The 19231-nt window shown below is 41.7% G+C and overlaps 1 protein-coding gene and 1 long non-coding RNA gene across 2 annotated transcripts in view; one reads left to right on the top strand and one right to left on the bottom strand.

Moving 5' to 3' along the window:
• The window catches only part of GNAI2 (G protein subunit alpha i2), a 218979-nt gene extending 216329 nt beyond the window's left edge, over positions 1-2650 (bottom strand). Inside the window, exon 1 of the mRNA XM_054976039.1 lies at positions 2218-2650. Coding sequence (XP_054832014.1) covers positions 2218-2335 — 118 coding nt within the window. The 5' untranslated portion in view covers positions 2336-2650. The remainder of the gene's footprint in view (positions 1-2217) is intronic.
• Positions 2651-2739: 89 nt separating this feature from the next.
• LOC129327411 (uncharacterized) overlaps positions 2740-19231 on the top strand; it is a 42188-nt gene continuing 25696 nt past the window's right edge. The window contains exon 1 of the long non-coding RNA XR_008596819.1: positions 2740-2800. This is a non-coding gene — a long non-coding RNA (uncharacterized LOC129327411). The remainder of the gene's footprint in view (positions 2801-19231) is intronic.

Raw genomic sequence — 19231 nt, forward strand, 5'->3', positions numbered from 1 at the left:
GTCTCCTTAGAACTGATTACTGTTCTGTATTACTGTACAGAACAAAAAGTACCAGATGCTACCAATCTTTCTAGATACAGCAAACAGTCTTTATTCCTGCAGCTTTGTATTCATCTAAATAAGAGACATCTACTTTTCATTCCTTCCTGCCACTTCCTCCCCTGCTCTTTACAGACTGTAAAATAAAAGTAACTTCCCTATTCCTGTTGCCAACATTTCTCCCCTAGTCCCTTCTTTTTGAGTTTACTACACCCGACAAGCTAAACTCAGTTATTAAGGTGCTGCAAAGCACTATTTCAAATTTCAAAGACTGAATCGATAATCACTTCCCGTGGAAATGTACACTGAAGAATGTAACACAGGGAACAGCTATCTGAAGGTCTGAAAATCTGTTTAGAGAACAAAATATAAGAACCGTGATGTCAGAATATTAAGTAGATCATGCTTTGAAGACTCTTGCATCTAATGAACATTTTATTCAGGCTCAAAACTTCACTAAGAGTTATAGAAATCAAAGTGTTTGGGGAGGCAAAGGTATACATTGTATGAGTTGGGAACAAAATTTGCTATTGAACTAGCAGATGAGAGGACACTATATCAGTGCATGTCAATTCCACACAGCTGTTGTCCTGCACCATACCCATCCTTCCTCTTCTACTAGGCCTCCCCCATGTAAAATACCCTGCTACCTCAGCAGAAAAGAACATGTGAAGATTTCTTTAGCATAACAAAATCAAGCCAATAATTCACTCCATTTTGGGGGGATGATTCCTCAAATCCAGCTAAAGTTGCCATGTTTAATATAGGACAGTGCTCTCGTGGGTGAAACTATATCCATCCAAAACACTTTTAACTTGCAATGCATTTGTAACATAAAAATAATCTTGAGAATGGTCAAAGAAATGTCCACATGACAAATGACCCAAAAACAGTACAAGAAATTGAGTGCTTCTGGTTTGCTTTTACTTCTCCCAACTTGTGCAATGATGAATTTTCTTTAAAAAGGGAAGAGGAGAACAAAGTTGCATAAAAGTAACATCACCAAGCACCGCAGGAAACTACAGGCACCATTATTGCTGCTAACAGAGGAACAGCACAGACACCTAGTTACATCTTTGTAGGGAGAGTGGAAAGACATGAAAGATTCATGACAAGAAAGATTCGCAGCACAATCCTAAGCAGAGTTACTTCAGTCTAAGATCACTGAACTCAGTGGGCTTAGACTGGTGTAACTCTGTTTAGGATTGCACCGTCAGTCATTAAAATGCCAGTTAACAGAAGTTGTCATGTTAACAGGGTGCAAACACTATTTTCAATTGCTATTATGGTGACTACTCACTCCACTAGCAGCCTCTGCTTACTTGCAATTTAGCAGTACAATCCTAAACGTTAAAGCCTTCTAAGCAGACCGACTTCAATTGACTTAAAGGGATGCAACTCTGTTTAGGACTGCCTTGTAGATTGCTCTTCCTAACACCACAATCAATACTACAGGACGGAAAGTGGGAGGATTAAGATTTCAAGGCTATAGATGATACGGGAGAAAAGGATCATGAAGAATTTTGGAGAAATGGGGGGAAGGGGGAGGATGTCGAGGCATTCCAGAGATTCACTTCGTTTGTTGAAATAAACAGCTGACTACTAGAAGTGGAAAGCTAAATTAGGGAAGTGAATGGGAGAAGAAGACCAGTTGTAATGCTCATTCAAGAGATATGATTATAACCAGCAAAAGGGTTACCGGAAGAGTTGAAAAGCTTTAGGAAATGGCCGACCCCCTCCCTTTCTAACCCCCTTGAATAAACGGATGAACCTTCTGGTCAATAGTTACTTCAGACTACTTAGACTGGACTAAATCTTGCCTCCGCTAGAGGAGTCGGGCAGAGACAGGGGCGTGGCGCCCTGAGGGAGAAAGAGACTCACGGAGGCAAATTGAGTCCTGAAGCTCAGCCAAAGGCGCCGGGCAGAGAACGGTCCGGGAAGCCCCAGCAGTGCGCGGGAGGGGGCAGTCGGGGGCTCTGCGGAACTGGAGCGGATGACAGGATCTGAACACGTACGCGGGAGTGCGGGTCGAGGGCTGCTACCCGAGGAACGTTTACGAGGGAGTAAGCCCCCTCGCACTCAGCGGAGCTTACTCCCGAGTAAACATTCCCGCGGTTCAGGCGCGGGGGAGGCGGCAGTCCAAGAGGCGCGTTTGGGGGGAGCGGGCGCGGCTCTCACCGAGAAGCAGCAACTTCACCTCCCGCGCCGCTTTCTCGCCGTCCTCTCGGAGGTTCTTGTCGATCATCTTGGAGCGCTCAGCGGCCGCTTTGTCCTCGGCGCTCACGGTGCAGCCCATGGCGCCACAGGGCTCGGGCCGGCGGCGGGGGACTCTGAGAGGGAGCAAAGGGGCACGAAGCGCGGGCCGGCTGGGCTCGGCGCAGGCAGGGTAGTCGCTGCTGCCCCGCAGGGCCGGGGCGGGGTGGCTGCAGAGGGCGACTGAGCGAGGCTGATGGTGCTGGCTCCTTCCTACCCGTCCGGCTGCCGGCGCGGCGGGGTCTGAGCAACCGCTGGCTAGGGGGGAGGAAGGGCGTGGATCCGGGGCGGGCCTGTTCCGCTCACTCCTCGCTTGGTTCCTCACTCCGCGAGGGGGGGAAACGAAGGAGGGGAGTTTGGGCGCGCTTTCGTCACTGTGAGGCGAAAGAAAGAAGGGGCGGCCCCGGACGCGCGGTGTGGGGTTGGGGGAGGGGAGAAGAGAGAAAGCGGATGGGAGAAACGGCGCTGAGGCGGAGAGAAGAGCTGGGCGGGTGGGGCGGAGGCTGAGGTAACGGGGGAGGGGGCTGCGCGAGCTGGGAGGATGAGGGCTGACCGTGGGGGGAATTGCAGAGATGGGGGGGGGAGTGAAACTTGAGTGAAGATTGAGAGAGCTGCTGAGGGTAATTGGAGTGTGAGCGCGAGTGCCAGTACTTGGTATAGCTGCAGAGACTGCTGCTTAGCACGAAGTCGATGCTTGAAGCACAACCTCTACGTGATGAGTCTAACTTGCGGAGCTCTGTATTGACTGAACAATGCAGTTAGGAGTGCTTGTTGTAAGTCTCTCTAAGAGAATGTTGATCCCTATAGGAAGTATAAGTTCAGCCTTGTGGCTTACTTGGCAGTAGAATTGTGTTTGTCACTTCTGTACAGCCGATTAGTGCTGCTTTGCCATTAGGCAAAGCAGAGATATGGTAAAAATTCGGGGCAGGAGATAATAGGTGGCTTACTGCCTTCTCATGTGCTATGTTTTTGTATACAGGGGTGCTCTGTAGCCATCCCGTGCATAGTTCTTCACAAAGCTCTTGTTCTACCTATCCCTCTCCATAGCAGCAGTCTTTATTTTGGCTACTGCACAAAGCCTTCATGTTTCCTCTGCCCTTTCAGGTGTTCCCCATATTTGTGGTCTTTCCAAACCATCTTTAGGCATAGTCTTGCTGAGAAAATTTTACCCAAATCAGGTTTGAGAAAGTGTGGATCATCCACAGCTGGTGCTATTTTCCTTTGTACCTGCTGCCCCACTCTGCCACCAGTGGACTTTTTGCCAGGTTTTTTTTTCTAGTTTTAAGTTTTGGTATATTTCTACAGTGTCCAGCTATTGATTTTTTTAATGAGAAAAAAATACTGGAGGGAGGAGAAGGAAATGGCAGGCAGGAGGAGAAAGCATGAAGAATGTCTCCAAGTGGAAGTTCCATTACCTCTGAATGCTTTTGTAATGTCAACAAAAGCAAACACGGAATAGTCCCTGTGTGGATGTCAAAGTACACCTTTACCCCTAAGGCAGCAAAGTTAGGTCTGCTTTTTCACAGACTTATTATGGACCCTGAAAAAAAGATTTGTATAGCCTACTGTCATTTTACATGCTAATATTTTTTGTTTTATGGCTGCCATTGTTTTAGTGCTTTATTGCTCTCTGATAGTAATGTAAAACTCATTTTGTTGGTTTTATGTTGTAAGCCATCTTCAGCTTAATGAAATGACAGGGTTATTAATTTTTTAAGTAAAATAAAAAACAATGCTAGAACTGTATAGCCCCTGGTCAAACTAGAAGAGATATATGGAGAAGGGAGGGAAAGACATTCTGTCATAACCCAAGGATAAAGAATGAGCAGACTGTAGGCTTCAAGGAAATTTCTCTTTTACAAAGGCTAAAGGTCTTGGTGTGAATTTTTCAGTAGGCCTACCCAAGAACCCTCCAAGCTTTATGATTGGGCTAGGGGGAAATTGAGGGAAAAGCAGATGCCAATCACTGGTGAGGAGGTAGAAGTTGGACAGAAAGCATACGAGGCCCTGCGCAGAGTGTTCACTCCCTGAAGCTGGAGCAGTAGTAATGCTGCTTTTGGAGAGCTGTTTCCTTGCATTGCTCCACAGTGGGGGGTGAGTTTGGCCTACTCGGATCAAGTATTGAGATGGGAGTAAGAACCCAGTGTTGTTAGGGAGCCTTGTTGTTTTCTAGCTGGCTTCTTTTTGTGTGAGTTTTGCCTGATGCAGTTGTAGTTACCCTGTATTCTGCCCCATTTTTATAATTGTTTTCCTGCTAATCTGTTACTGTATTTGTTTAATAAACTTTCTTGTTTACTCTGCTGGGGTCCTTCATACCTCATCTTTGGTCATATATTAGGGCACATTCTGGATGAAAAGGGAGTTACCTGGAGGAAACAAAGGGTGCTCATCTGGGCCTTCTCCAGTAAAGCCCTTGAACCAGAATGGTGGCAGCCAGTTTAGACCCTTGCATGCTCAAGGGGGCATAGGGGAAGGAGGGGTGTGTGAGGAGGGGAGGATCTTTGGAAGGGGCATCCTGTCCACAAAACCCTTGCACGGGACTGCTGTCCTTTTGCAACACATGAATATGAGAAAATCCCCTTTATGATTAATATAACAGCTTCTAAATCAATGATGCTTCACATGGTAACACATACAAACGAAGAAGCCCTGTTCTTGCTCATCCGAACAGGGTCTCTTGCAGGTGCCAGCCTGCACATGGGCAAAATCAACAGCAGCCCGTACACGGGATTTCTCTGTGGCAGCCCCTACCCTGTGGAACAACCTGCCTAAGGAGGTCAGGAGAGCACCCATGCTCCTGACTTTCCTCAAACAATGCAAAACTGAATGATTCAAAAAGGCTTTTTACTCAGATAGGAAGGCGGTATTGTAGGGAAGGGGTCTCAGATGTTTCACTGGTGAGTTGGGGACCATGGACTTCACCACTGTGTTGGCTTACATATTATCTGTTGCTTTAAATATGTGCTCCTATATACTACCTATGCTTCATGTTGTCTAATGATTGTCTGTTTCAGCAGTTCTTCAACTCCGTATTGGATCTTTGCTGATACTGTGTCTTTGTAAACTTGTATTTGTTTGCCCTGTAGCATTGTTTATGGAAATGTCCTTGACACTGTGTGGAAGTGCCTGCCCTTGTTCTTGCTACTGATTGTACTAATATCACACTATGTAATCCACCCTGAGTCTCAGTGAGAAAGGTGGACTATTAATTAAATAAATAAATAAACCTCTGAAGCAAAACAACAGAAGTGGAGAGGAGAAAGGGCAACACAGAATTGCTCCTGTCTCTCAAATGTTCAGTATTTACACCTTGGTGATTAAAGGCTATTAAAAAAAAACAGTTCTCTTCCATCAGTGAGTGAAGACATTTTTTATTTCTTTATTTCCATCAGTGACTTTTGTTAACCTTTCTCCCAGTGTACCTATCAGTTTGTTTTATTGTTTTAAATATGTACTTATTTATTTGGGTATTAAATGCTGTTTTAATGTTTGCCATGCTGGAGACCCTGAGCTAGGCGGACATATGGCATAGAAATATTGAAATAAATAGCAGTTGGCAACCCAGTTATAAACAGATGCACATAAGTAAGTTTTTGCATCTTGCTAGCGTTAGGCCCTGTTCTCCTACATATGTAAAACAGGCCTTCTGTTATGGAGCCCTCCCTATAGAACTCACTTTTAATAGAGAACTGCCTTTTCCATGTTTCGTTTTCATTAGCTGCTGGAGACCTTCCTTTAATAGAATTCCTTCCCTTCATCTATGAAGGCTGCTCCAGGGTTTTACATTTTGAATGACTGATTCTTTTAGCGAGATGGTAATACACAGGTAGTTAAATTGTAATAATACAGGTATATCTAGTCCATCACAGTCCTAGTATTTGCTCACAGAAGATTCCAATAGGTTCGGTACAGTCCTGTCTTTCAGTCTCCCCTGCTTTCATGATTGATTCTGCAGGCGATATGATAGGACCATTGGGGAGAAAGGAGACCTATGCTCACATCTTCCCTATTTCATCAGGCTTTCCCTTTATGCTTGTTGGAAGTTGCTCATGCTTCACAGCATGCACAACATGTTTCAAGGCTAGAAGAAAGATTAGATAGGGATATAGAAAGTGCACAGAGACCTCCCATTCTCTCTAACAATCTGGTGGTGGTGACTTGTGTGTGTGTATGTGTATTTATATGAGGAGGGGAAGGGATCTAATGAGCCTGTGGGAATACTCCCAATGCAGGTGAGGTGGACAGGATTGTATTCACTGGTTGTTAATGTTGTGATTATAAATAATTCAATGAAAGCAATATCATTTTATTGAATTGGTTATTTATTGTATCATTTTAATTATCTGGTTTTTATGTTATATAGCCCTCCCTTCCTTACCCACAAATCTCAGAATGTCTGAATCAGCCTGTGATAGAAACAGCAGAAAGCCCCAGATAGGCAGCAGGGTTAGTCACGCCTGTATGTTTGGCAGCAATTAGATACTGCATTTCCTGTCTGGGAAAGTGGTAAGGAAGTTGTTCAGAGACGCTTTAATCTGGTTGGTGCAGAGTTGCCACCTTTTTCTTGCCAGGACTCATTTTCAACAGCTGCTTAACTGGTAGAAATGAAATAGGTACAACTCTCCCCAACATGCAAAAACAGTGATGAAGAAACCATTTTGCTTTGAATTTCTGCAATCACATAGTTGCTTAAGGTACAAAAAGTATGACAAACAATGCAATAATCCAAAACTAGTTTTTGTTAACAAGGAGTTTACTTGTAAAGTAGAAATGAAAGGTTATGTTCATATTTATTTAAAACATTTATATGCTACCTTTCCACCCAAAATAGGGTCCCCAGTGAGGTGAACAACAGATTTTACACCATTAAAATAATATTTTAAATGCATATATGAATACAATAAAAACATACATTTAAACAAAAACTCACACAAACAGGGAGGAGGGCCAATAAGAGTTTACTGTGGGTACGCCAAACAAAACGAAAAAGCCTTCATCCACTGGCAGAAGACAATGACAAGAGATAATATGATATAAATTTAATGTGGCATAATTTCATTCCTGCCTATTCAAGTATATAATTCTGCATTAACAATGCATCACTGTAGAGTGGATACCCCTATACTAGTCTTTCCCTTACTTAATTTTTGGAGAAGAAGGTCAGTGCTTTTACTAAATATTTTTACCCATAGCTGTTTCTAGCCTAAAGCATTTATCAAGTACAAGCTTCAGCTCTCAGTAATAATAAAAAGGTGTTTATTCATTGCAGCTGTAGAAAATACCAACAGTAACCACAAAAAGAGATATTCTACTTCTTATACCAAGTTGGTACTCAAGCTCTAGACTGCTTTCATCTACTGAGTGATCGCAGATTGTAAATTTTCATCACTAACACTAAATATTTTATATGGGGCTCATTTTTGTTCCTGTACTAATTTATTAAATCTCCAAAGTGTTGGTCAAGAATAGCCTTAATTTCATCCAGATGTTTCCGTGTAATATTTATCACAGACAGTTTTACCTGCTTCAGATGGATAGATACATACTAATATACAAGGCTGAAGTAAATTTAGATTGTGAAATAAGTGTCAAGAATTTAAAGTAAATTTATGCTAGTTTCAGAAATAGGAAGAGGAGCTAACCATAATATCTCAGCCCTTCCTCTAGGTATAACCATATCAGCTATATTCCTTGTAGGGTTTTGAGATAATTATGTGGAACATTTTAACATTAAGGAAAGTGCTGCAATTAAACACCTATTTCGTATGGAAGAAAAGATCCCTTTTTACCTCACAGCCATCCCCATTCACGGATCATTCTGTTGTTCTACTATTCATAACTAAGCCTTCCTGTAGTATAAGTCAAACTGACAGAGAACTAAGGTGGGAGACTTTGGAAGTGAAAATCTAAGGTAACACTAAGATTGGCAGGGAGGAAGTATAATATAGGTCTCATAAGGGAGACAAAATGTCACTAATTATTTTTTAATGGCAATATCTTAGATTAAAGCTATTAAGTTGTCTTGGGAAATGCCTGCATTTTTGTTCTAAATAAATCACAGACTTTTCCTATAAACACTAGCTTAGAATTTCCCGTGATGATTTCCTATTTGATAAAATATGTCAACAAGAGCTATTATTTTCTGTAATATTCTGTACATAACACTGTATACTTTTTTGTACAATGGCTCAGCTGGTAGATAAAATGCTATTGAACTGATGGTAAATGTAGGATTCTATAATGAAATCATGTGTAATCCCTCATAAAAACATGGCTGAAGGGTGGAATATAGTTTCATGTGTTTAAATAAGGACTAGATTAACATAATTATTCATTCACTAGTGTTGTGCCCCAGGCGATATTTTCATAATTGCCAGCTCCAGAAATTAAAAAGTAGATAAGCCTTCATATAAGCAACCTGATTAGAAACAAAGAGTGTGGTCTTGTATCACATCCAGGCAAATTTTATCAATTTTGGAATAAATCCACACACATTAACCTTGCAACTAGAATCTATGTACAGCCTTTCCTGAGTATGTATACACTATGTATACAGTTTTTGTTGTTTGTGACTTTTCCTAAAATGTTTGGTGTTTTATTACACAAACGCCAATATCAGAAGCAGATTTAGAATCCAAAATGTTTGATATTTATAATAATTGCAACTTGTTCTCTTTCTCCGCACTCCCAGCACCAAATTTGCCATTCTGTTATATTTCCCACATCCAAATGCACAAAAACTCTTCCCAGGCATAGCTTGATAGTGATTTTTTAAAAGAAATCACAGTAGGTTAATAGCTGCTTATGGAAATGCTGTGCTGGTGCATTGTCTGATGGGATGAACTCTGGGAAATGTAGAAGGCTAATAGCATTTAAAGGCCAATTCACACATGCAAAAAACAGTTCATGGATGCTTACCACGCCACTTTGTACATGCTGCTCCATATTGTATATGTGAAGAAGTCTGGTATGGTTCTTACATTTTTCACCACACAACTGCACCCCCTTTTAAACATTTGCATTAACATTATAAATATTGTCATGCTCCCAATGTATGTTTCTGAGTCAGTAAAGAACAAAATCAGAGAGATTCCTATTTGTTTGTTTTGCTTTGCTCTTGTACATTATTGTTTTATCCTCACCCCCTAGCTTTGTTATACGTGCCTGCACTAGAAGTTTTCCACTGGTAGATATGCTGGAAGTTTGAGAACTAAGCAAATTAAGATAACATTTTTTGACAGAAAAGATAAGAAGTTGGTGGTAGCCAGAGATGCCACCATGTAGCTGTCAAAAAGAAAAAAGAATGAAGACACATACTACGTCTAGAGTGGACATTGCAAGGGAGGGAGACATTCTTCAATGACAACAGATGGATATTGTAGTATGATAAATGACTTAGTCTGCGGCCAAGTCTGTTCCTGTCCTTTGCTACATCAATTTTGAGGTAGTTTTCTTAAAGTGTAGACTCAGGCAGTGTCTGCTGGAATACAACAGAATACATTGCTTTTTAGACAGAAGAGTGTTTGCAGATTTTGGGCAGGAGACTGCTTTTGGAGCAGGTGCACCTCTCTTATCACTATCATTCCCCATTGTTGTGATAATTTTGATGTCTAAGTGAGTTTGTGTGACTTGTACAAAATATTGATAATGGTGCCCTGTGAGTGAACAAGAGTAAGAACAAGTAATCCGTTCTAAGCACAGACAGACTGTTCCACATTCAGAAGAAATTTCCTATAATGCAAGAGACCAGTAAGAGATTATACAGCTTTTTCATTTCCCTTGCATTCAGTGAGAAAGGCAAGAAAGAATTCAAAAAATCAACTCAATTCCAAACAACGCCAGACCTTTGCCACTGCAGCTGCTAAACATATATGTTGAGTAGATGAACATAAATGAACAGGTTATAATCAGCTGTATATTTAATTTAGAAACATAAGTCTCAATCTTGCTTGCTGATAGACAGTGTCCAAATTAATCTCAAAGACCACAGTCCAGCCCAGAGTAAAGAACATTGATTACACTATCGGATCTTATCATCTAGTTAAAAGAAACAGTAGTAAGAAAATAAAGTGGAGAACTAAAGAAACTTGAAGTAGAGCAGAAATAAACTGAAATTTTTATCTTATCAAAAATTAAGCCTCAGTTCTAAAATATTGATGAACATAAAAATGTACTGGATCCTATTGACTTCCAAAGGCTTAACTGCCAAGATTAATAGATATTAAAATAAGGAGGACTGTGTGCTGCTGTTCTATCCAAACCCATGAAACATCTGCAGCACTAGCTGTTCTGCTCTCATCTTTCCCCAACTTAGCAACAACAGCATTTCTGTATATAATAGTACTGCCAAATGCAATATTCTCCACGCTGGTACCATAATCAGACAGTGAGTGAAAGGATTTGTACCATCTAAATAAAGTCTGAGAAGTCTGAGCTGTCTCCATAAATTACGGTAAAAGTGCAGTGTTTTTATGCTAGTCTCTTCTTGATTATCCCAAGATGGTAGAAAGGAAAAACTAGCAACAGATAGTATTGAAACCCTTCAGAGTCGTGTTCTGAGACATTGGTGCCAGTCTGGCATTTGCTGCTTTCCCATTTCTTTGTGATGCATTTACAGAAGTGTTGCTCAGCAGGTTGACAATCACATGTGGCTCTTCTGAAACCATTCCCTGATGCGGCACCTGCCCTATGTTTCAGAAAATGGGCAAGGACCTTGCTTTATGGAGCTTTTGATTGGCAATTGGCTCCCACGTGAAACAGCTGCTTCTGGAGGCATGGATAAGTCATGAGCCTCCCTGAGGTGCAGGCCTCACAGCAGGGGTGAAGAAAATGTGACTCTCTTGGTTGATGGTAATTGCAACTGTGGCTCTCCGTGACCCACAGATTTAGTACCACTGGTGTACAGAAAACGTTTGGTGCTGGAAAGTTTCTCAGGCATGAAAACAGGAAGAAAAAAACCGTTTGCAAATCAGGAAAAAAGGATCTGCATTTTATCATTCAAAAGAATCTTTATTTTATTGACAATTCTCTTCTTTTACTGCAGTTTCTCTAAGCTATAACATTATGTGCTCCTCCTATGTAATCACTGCTTCCCAGATTAAAACCACCTTTTCTTGCTACATGAAACCTGCTGTTTACAGTTTGTGTTGCTGTCTCCAAAACCATTCACAAGTGTTTACTGCAGGCACTTCAGACCACTGGGGCAAAATCATGTCCTGAGCATCACAGCATGAATGTTGCAAATAGCCATGTTGGCCCGTTAAAAAAAATACAAAAGCAGTGGTAGTATAATTATATTTTAATGGCCTTTTAAACTCTAACCAGTAGTGACCGAGCATTTGAATTCCCCAGACTCTTCTTCAAGCAAAATAATAAAATGGCTCATTCTGGTTTTGAGATGGTGGGATTCTAGCATGTCCTGAATCAGCTTTTTTCCATCTGCCCCTTCTCTTTTATCTACCTATATCTGTATATATAAAGACAAGCTTACTGATTGACTCATCAACGCCCAGCCCAATCCCTGGTCCTAGAAACGTGAAATATGGGGGAAATGTTCCTTTCATGATGTAGAGGCTCACTAAGAAAGGATTTTAAGACATTCGCCCCCTAAGGGGGTAAAAAGGGGTAAAATGTGTTTTCCCATAGGGATACAGCTTCCCTGTGTGGCTGGCAGGCTTCTCCTCCCCCCACCAACTGCCAACTTGGCCACTCTTGTCTGAGGTCATTTGCATATGTAGCCTGATTGGTCCTCACTCCAACGTTCTAAACAGTATGCAGTTGTATTGTCGAAGGCTTTCACGGCCGGAGAACGATGGTTGTTGTGGGTTTTCCGGGCTGTATTGCCGTGGTCTTGGCATTGTAGTTCCTGACGTTTCGCCAGCAGCTGTGGCTGGCATCTTCAGAGGTGTAGCACAAAAAGACAGAGATCTCTCAGTGACACTGTGACACTGAGAGATCTCTGTCTTTTGGTGCTACACCTCTGAAGATGCCAGCCACAGCTGCTGGCGAAACGTCAGGAACTACAATGCCAAGACCTCGGCAATACAGCCCGGAAAACCCACAACAAACACAGTATGCAGTTGCTGTTGAGAGTCATTGAATGTGTCCTGAGGTAAAAATACACCTCTCAGTCTTCCCCTCTAGGGTTGCCAATCTCCCTGCGCAGCCTGGCTTTCCTATGTGGCTGGCAGGCTCATGCCTGCTCACACCCTCCCCCTCTCTGATGGGTCAGCTGTGAAACTCTGTGTTCTGAGGTAAAAATCAGGTAAAGGAAACTGCAGATAGTTGAAGAAAGACAGTACAAGACTCCTGGATAGGGATTTTATATAAACATCAGAATAGCAACTGATTTAAATGTTCATGGGGAGATGGTACGCGACCTTTCTAGGGGCCATTTAAATGTGAACCTCTCACATGAACCTGCTGAAGTGTCCACCACACCACCCCTCCCTCAGTCCAACTTCACCTCACACCTATTGCAGCCATCACCTCTTACTTTTGCCAAGAAGCCTTCTGGCAGATATCATGCAAGATACACCAATGCTAAAAGGAGGAAGCAACTTAGAGATGTGTCAAAGAAATATGCACATCTTACTGCTGTGGTGCACTGAGAAGCAGTGGCCAAGTACCAGCAAGATCACCCCGAGGTGCACAGAGCGGTAGAGTCTCTCTATGAGCAAAGCAATCCTGGAAGATGAGTAGAGAGTCGATCATTTCCATGGAAGATCAAGGCTCAGTCAGGCATGGCATATGATCCTTTGCTACCTCCAAGCTGCCTCTTAACCTCATTCATGCAGAAACACCCCTGATCAGCATCTCAAAACAAAGCAACATGACCCAAGTGCTGTGGAACTGTAAGCTCATTGTTTGGGATGAGAGCACCATGGTGCTTAAGGGGTGTTTTGAGGCACCTCAGGCCAACTCCACCTCACACCTCTTGCAGCCATTACCTCTTACTGCCTCCAAGAAAGCTCCTGGCAGACATTGTGCAAGATGCACTGACACTAAAAGGAAGAAGCAACTTAGAGATGTGGCAAAGAAATATGCACATCGTTTGACTTGAGGGAGGACTGTTTCTCACATGGGCAGTTCTATGTGGCCTGCTCCAGAGTGAGCTCACCCAGCAGCCTGTTGATCCTAGCACCTGAGGAGAAAACCAACAATGTGATCTACAAAGAGGTCTTTCAGTAGAAAAAGAAAATGATTGTATATATTTTTCACTTTATTTATTGCACTACAATCTTTTCCTTTTAAAATCTCTTCAATAAATGTTACATTTTAAAATTTACTTCATTGGTTTTCGCCATCAACATGCTTCACTTTATTCAAACACCTTTGTGAAGCTCGGGTACTATGCTATTATACTAGAAAACCAACTAAAAAAACCCACAAACCAAAAAATGTTACATATCCATAAGCAGGGCTTTTTCTGGAAAAAGAGGTGGTGGAACTCTCTATCACATCTAAATTCTAACAGATTCCCTCTGCCAGCGCAGAAAAAAAATTCTAAAACTCTTTCTCAAAATTCCACAGTCTGAAATTCCTAATCTAATGAATATTGAATTTTCAGATTTTCAGGGGGGGGTTTGCTTTACTGGAGGAATTCAAAGTTAGATACTCAACTTTAACTGCATTAGAGTTATACTGAGTTTAAAATGACTTTTGTTGTTGTTGCCTGCCAACTCTACCTTACCAATGGTTGAGCTGTTGTGACATTATGAAATGCTCATAAATATTCCAATGTCCCAGACAAACAATATTCATAAAAACTTCCTTAACACCCATATGTCCACTGCAATTTCAGTGATGTTAATCAGCTGAGGGTGGGGAGAACTATTTGAGTTACAGCTATTAAGACATAAGAACACCTATATGCTGATGAATATATTGATGAAAGCCTTCTGTGACTTGGACACAGCTATCCATTCCTAGCATAAAACTGGAATAACCATAACTGATATTTTAACTAATACAAATAACCATAACTGATATATTTAACTAACACAGAACCAATCTGCTTTCAAAAGCTGTGGGAACTGTAACAATATCAACTTCAGTCAACAAAAGAATGAAAGCAACACACACACAGCCTCACCCACCCCCATGAAAAGAAAGCAGAATGAACTCAAAGCAGCACACATACACACACAGCCTCACCCACCCACTCCCCCAATGAAAATAAAACAGAATGAACTCAAAGCAGGACACACACACACAGAAACCCCTGAATGAAATGGAAAGCAGAATGAACTCAGCTAAGCCTCCTCTGCAAAGCTGACCCCAGCAGCTATGCTTGCACTCTCTCTCTCTCTCTCTCTCTCTCTCTCTCTCTCTCTCTCTCTCTCTCTCTCTCTCACTCACTCACTCACGAATGAAAAAAGCAGAATGAACTCAAAGCAGCTAAAGCCTCTGCAAAGCTGACCCCAGCAGCTATGCTTGCACTCTCTCTCTCTCTCTCTCTCTCTCTCTCTCACTCACTCACGAATGAAAAAAGCAGAATGAACTCAAAGCAGCTAAAGCCTCTGCAAAGCTGACCCCAGCAGCTATGCTTACACTCGTCTCTCTCTCTCTCACTCACAAATGAAAAAAGCAGAATGAACTCAAAGTAGCTAAAGCCTCCTCTCCAAAGCCAACCCCAGCAGCTATGCTTACACTCGCTGTCTCTCACTCTCTCTCTCACTCATAAATGAAAAAAGCAGAATGGACTCAAAGTGACCAAAGCCTCCTCTGCAAAGCTGACCCCAACAGCTCTGCTTACACTCGCTGTCTCTCTCACTCACTCACGAATGAAAAAAGCAGAATGAACTCAAAGCAGCTAAAACCTCCTCTGCAAAGCCCTGCCAGGCCCCAGCTCACTCGCTCTCTCTCACACACACACACAGGAATGGAAAAAACGCAGAATGACCTCAAAGCAGCTAAGCATCCTCTGCAGAGTCTGCAGAGCCAAAGGAGGAAGGAATCACGTGGGCAGATTCTAGAGCTTCTGGAACAGCATTCCGGAGTGTTCCCCCTCAAAAAAAAGCCCTGTCCATAAGTATTATAACTGGATTTAAAATAGTTAAATACCATAGCAAAGCACAGATATCAAGCTAGTCTAACATATAATCTGAAGAGGAAAAGTTAAAACGTTCTTACAATTTCATGATGCTTTAATTCATTTTTTAAAAATCCACTACTGGGCTTTTGGATTCCGCCCCCCTCCAAATTACGCATACATAACCTGGAAGTAAGTCCAACTAAATTCAGTGGAAGCTACTTTCAAGTACTTTTCTATAGGATTTGGCTGTAAATCAAACAAGTTGCATGTGTAACAATCTACCACCACCCCTCCCTTCTCTCCTTGCCCACAAGTACCTGAGAGGCAATGAGGAATTTTTGTGTATGTGAGGAGCCAGCCCACTTCCTATTAAAAGGAATATGTCCCTGCAACCACACAAACTCATCTGCCCTTTCCTTATTATCAGCTGTTTGAGGCACTGTTAGTGTGTCATGCACACTCACTGCTACACACTGCCTTTTCCCTGCTCAGATAGCTCTGCAGCTAGGTCAAGTGTTTTGTCTATGTGTGGTTGAACGGCCAGGCACTTTGGGTAAGAATCTTTGGTCACAGTCTGAGATGTTTTGAAGCAAGAAGAGAGCCTTATTAACTAACAAATATTTCTATTTTCTGTGAGCTCAGGAAAATAGGAGATCATTAGCAGAAATGTTAAAGAAGCTAAATAAAAAAGGAAAAAGCCCAAGAGTTGACTAAGTTGTACAAGTCACTGAGTTTACCTTGATGTTCCCTTCTGAGGAATGGACACAAGCAAAGCTGGACTTTGAAAATAGAGGCTGATAGGTGCAGACTTCACTGCATTTTTCCCCTTTCTCCCTGAGCACCATTCAAGAATGTGTGTTGAATAATTAACTCTTTATCTCCCAGCTAAAAGGGTTTCCCAGCTAAGAGGAAACCATCTCCTCTCAGCCTGAAATCCAAGGAGTTTATTGCTTTGCTCCCTGGAAAGAGGGTGACCTATCAGAGCCAATGTCTCTTGTGTGTTAATCAAGGTCCCCTGCATTCCTTATCACTACAGAGCATGTACATTAAACTAGAGGATACTGTCATCTGAAATAAAGATTGTTTTTAGTAGAACTACAGACATCCATATCTGCCCATTAAAAGAACAAGGTCAATCCTTTCCCTCATGTGTCTATATGTTCTTGACTTAAATGGAAACAGAACAAGGGTTCTTATGTAATTTATTTGTCAAGGAAGCCTAAGGAGTTCATGTACTTAACTGCAAAATAATTGATGTTTGGACAATGTGATGTGAGAGAGAGAGAGAGAGAGGGAAAAAAAGAAAGGGACAAAATGCTGGAGAAAGTTGGATTGTGAAAGTGTTACCTTGATATGTTGGATTTATTCTGGCATACTTTGCATTTGTATATGTATTTAATATGTTTTAAAATCATTTTAAAATCTTGATTATAAGGAAAACTGAGTGTACATGGGCCAACATTGTTTAGTAGTGAGATAAGAAGGAAAGAAGGTTGAAACCATATGAATACATGGGGTACAAAAAAACAGGAACCAAATTATGTAACCAAGCCACATTCTCACACCACAGGGTGGAGGGATCTCCCAGAAGAATGAGTCAGTCTAACTACAAGGGAAATTCCTTCCCATATTCCTAGCACAGTGGGATGGTGGTCTGTACAATAAAGGCCCACCAGCAAAGCTATGTTCCATCTCAGCATTAGAAAGCTTAGCTAAAGTTGTTTCCTCTGACTATGGCCACCTCAGATATTTAGATGCAGATTTTAACTTGAGTTGGGGTTCACATCTGAAACCTGATATTGTTTGCCAACGAAGTTCAGCAAAATGCAAAGTCATCATGAACAACTGAGTGCTTCTGAGTATATATAGAATGAATATCTCTTGCCACTTGGTAGCCTGTTTCCTAGTCCCATTCACCTGAGAATACAAGAAGTATATGCCAACTTCTAACCATGGTATTTATTTCCTTTAAAAGTTAACTGTTTTCTTGGAGGGGGGTAAAACACCACCAGAATATGCATAGGAGTAGAAGAAGTTCTTTGCTGCATGCTGTAGGACTGAGTTTTAGAAAGTTTTGCACAGCCTGTAAGATTGTCAACGGGCCTGGAGAAAATGTCCTGCACCTTTAGTAGTGTCTTAATATGTGGAAATAGGCAGGTAAATCTTTTCGTGGCATGGAGGTAAATATCGCTTGGTAAATACCATTCTAATAAAAGGACAGGACATTTTTTTACCAGGCCTGTCAGCAACCCTAATAGCCTAGAAGAGTCTCTGGTGAAGAGCTGGATCCATTCCCAACAGCTCTTGCTGTGACAGAGTAACTCAAGTGTGGCTAAATCAGTCTACCACTCAACAGAACTGGAAGAGACAGGAAGATCCTATTCGGCAACTGTATCAGCAGATGGAATAGGTAACACATTAAAGCAAATATCATAAATCTGTGGCCATAAATCATATGTGAGAGAGCAGGTTCCTATCCAGGACAATTCAAATAAGCCACCAGCTCTAGCCTGCAGAGGGCTATGAAAGTACTGCTGAATATGAATTCTGTTTCTTTGTCCCTGGAATATATCCCCTCTAAAAACCCCACATTGATGTGGCTTCCCAGCATATTTCATGCTCTGTTAATCTCAGTGAAAGGAACTCACACTGAAAATCATCAGTCTCTTTCCAGGTGACATAACTCAGGCCAGAATATAGGGAGATCCCTAATGGCTGCATGGGAGGGGGGCAGAGGATGGGCATTGAAGAGTAGAAATACATTAAAGGACCCTTGTAGAATAACTGCAGTCAAACATGACTGTTTTGGGCAATAGTTTCAATCTTAAGAAACATCCTTTATAGTGAGTTGGATCTCTGGTCTATCTAGTTCAGAACTAAATATCTGATAGTGGCTCTCCAAGTAGATGCCGGGTGGAAGCCTTTCCCAACCCTTTCCGTGAACGATTCCTTGCTTACTAGCCAGAACTGAATCTCTGACCTTCTCTAGGAAATATATGCATTCTACGTTCCTTCTGTACAAATAGTTTCTAATAGAATGCCACAGAAAGGAGAAAACGAATCATTTGGAGGCAGAATCTGTTTTCCACTAACACTTTAGCCACTTATTTACAGTAGCTGCTGATAAATAAACCCCATGGTTGTATGCCTTATAATAATGCTTATAACTTGAGCGGCATATTCAGCAGCTGGGAATTCAGGGTCTGATGTACAAATCAATGCAGTAGCCATGTTAGTCTGTTATAGCAAAACAAAACATGTCCAGTGGCACTTTAATTACTAACAACATTTATTCCAGTATGAGTTTTTGGGAGACAGAGCTCACTTACTTAAATTATGTAAATAAATCATTAAGTGCCATTAATATTATTTATTTGCAATTATTGATTTATTTACAAAATTTATATCCTACTTTTCTGCCCTCAGTAGGGCTATCAAGGCTGCTAAACATACATAATAAAAATACATCTTAAACATTAAAACAAAAAAAAATACATCATTCAAACAATTGAAACCAAGTTAAAATACACATACAATACAACACTATGCACGTACATAAAATAAAAACAGGGCAGGAAGGAGGGATCACTGAAGGAACACCAGATGGAACAAAAAAATGTCTTCACCTGTTGGCAGAAGACAGCAGCAGAAGGAGATGAGTCTCTCTGGCGAGAGAGTTCCAGAGTTTTGGTCCATGACTGAAAAAGCTCTCTTCTGGGTTGCCACCTGCCTAATTTCAGATGGTGGGGGCACCTAAAGCAGGGCCTCAGATGATGACTATAGCAGTTGGGTAGTTTCACAAGGGAGTAGGTGGTCCTTCAGGTATGCTGGCCCTAAACCATGTAAGACTTTAAAGGTCAACACCTTGAAGTGTGCCCAGACACAGATTGGGAGCCAGTGTAT

Source organism: Eublepharis macularius, chromosome 4 (genome assembly GCF_028583425.1).
Source record: "Eublepharis macularius isolate TG4126 chromosome 4, MPM_Emac_v1.0, whole genome shotgun sequence".
Classification (NCBI taxonomy): Eukaryota; Metazoa; Chordata; class Lepidosauria; order Squamata; family Eublepharidae; genus Eublepharis; species Eublepharis macularius.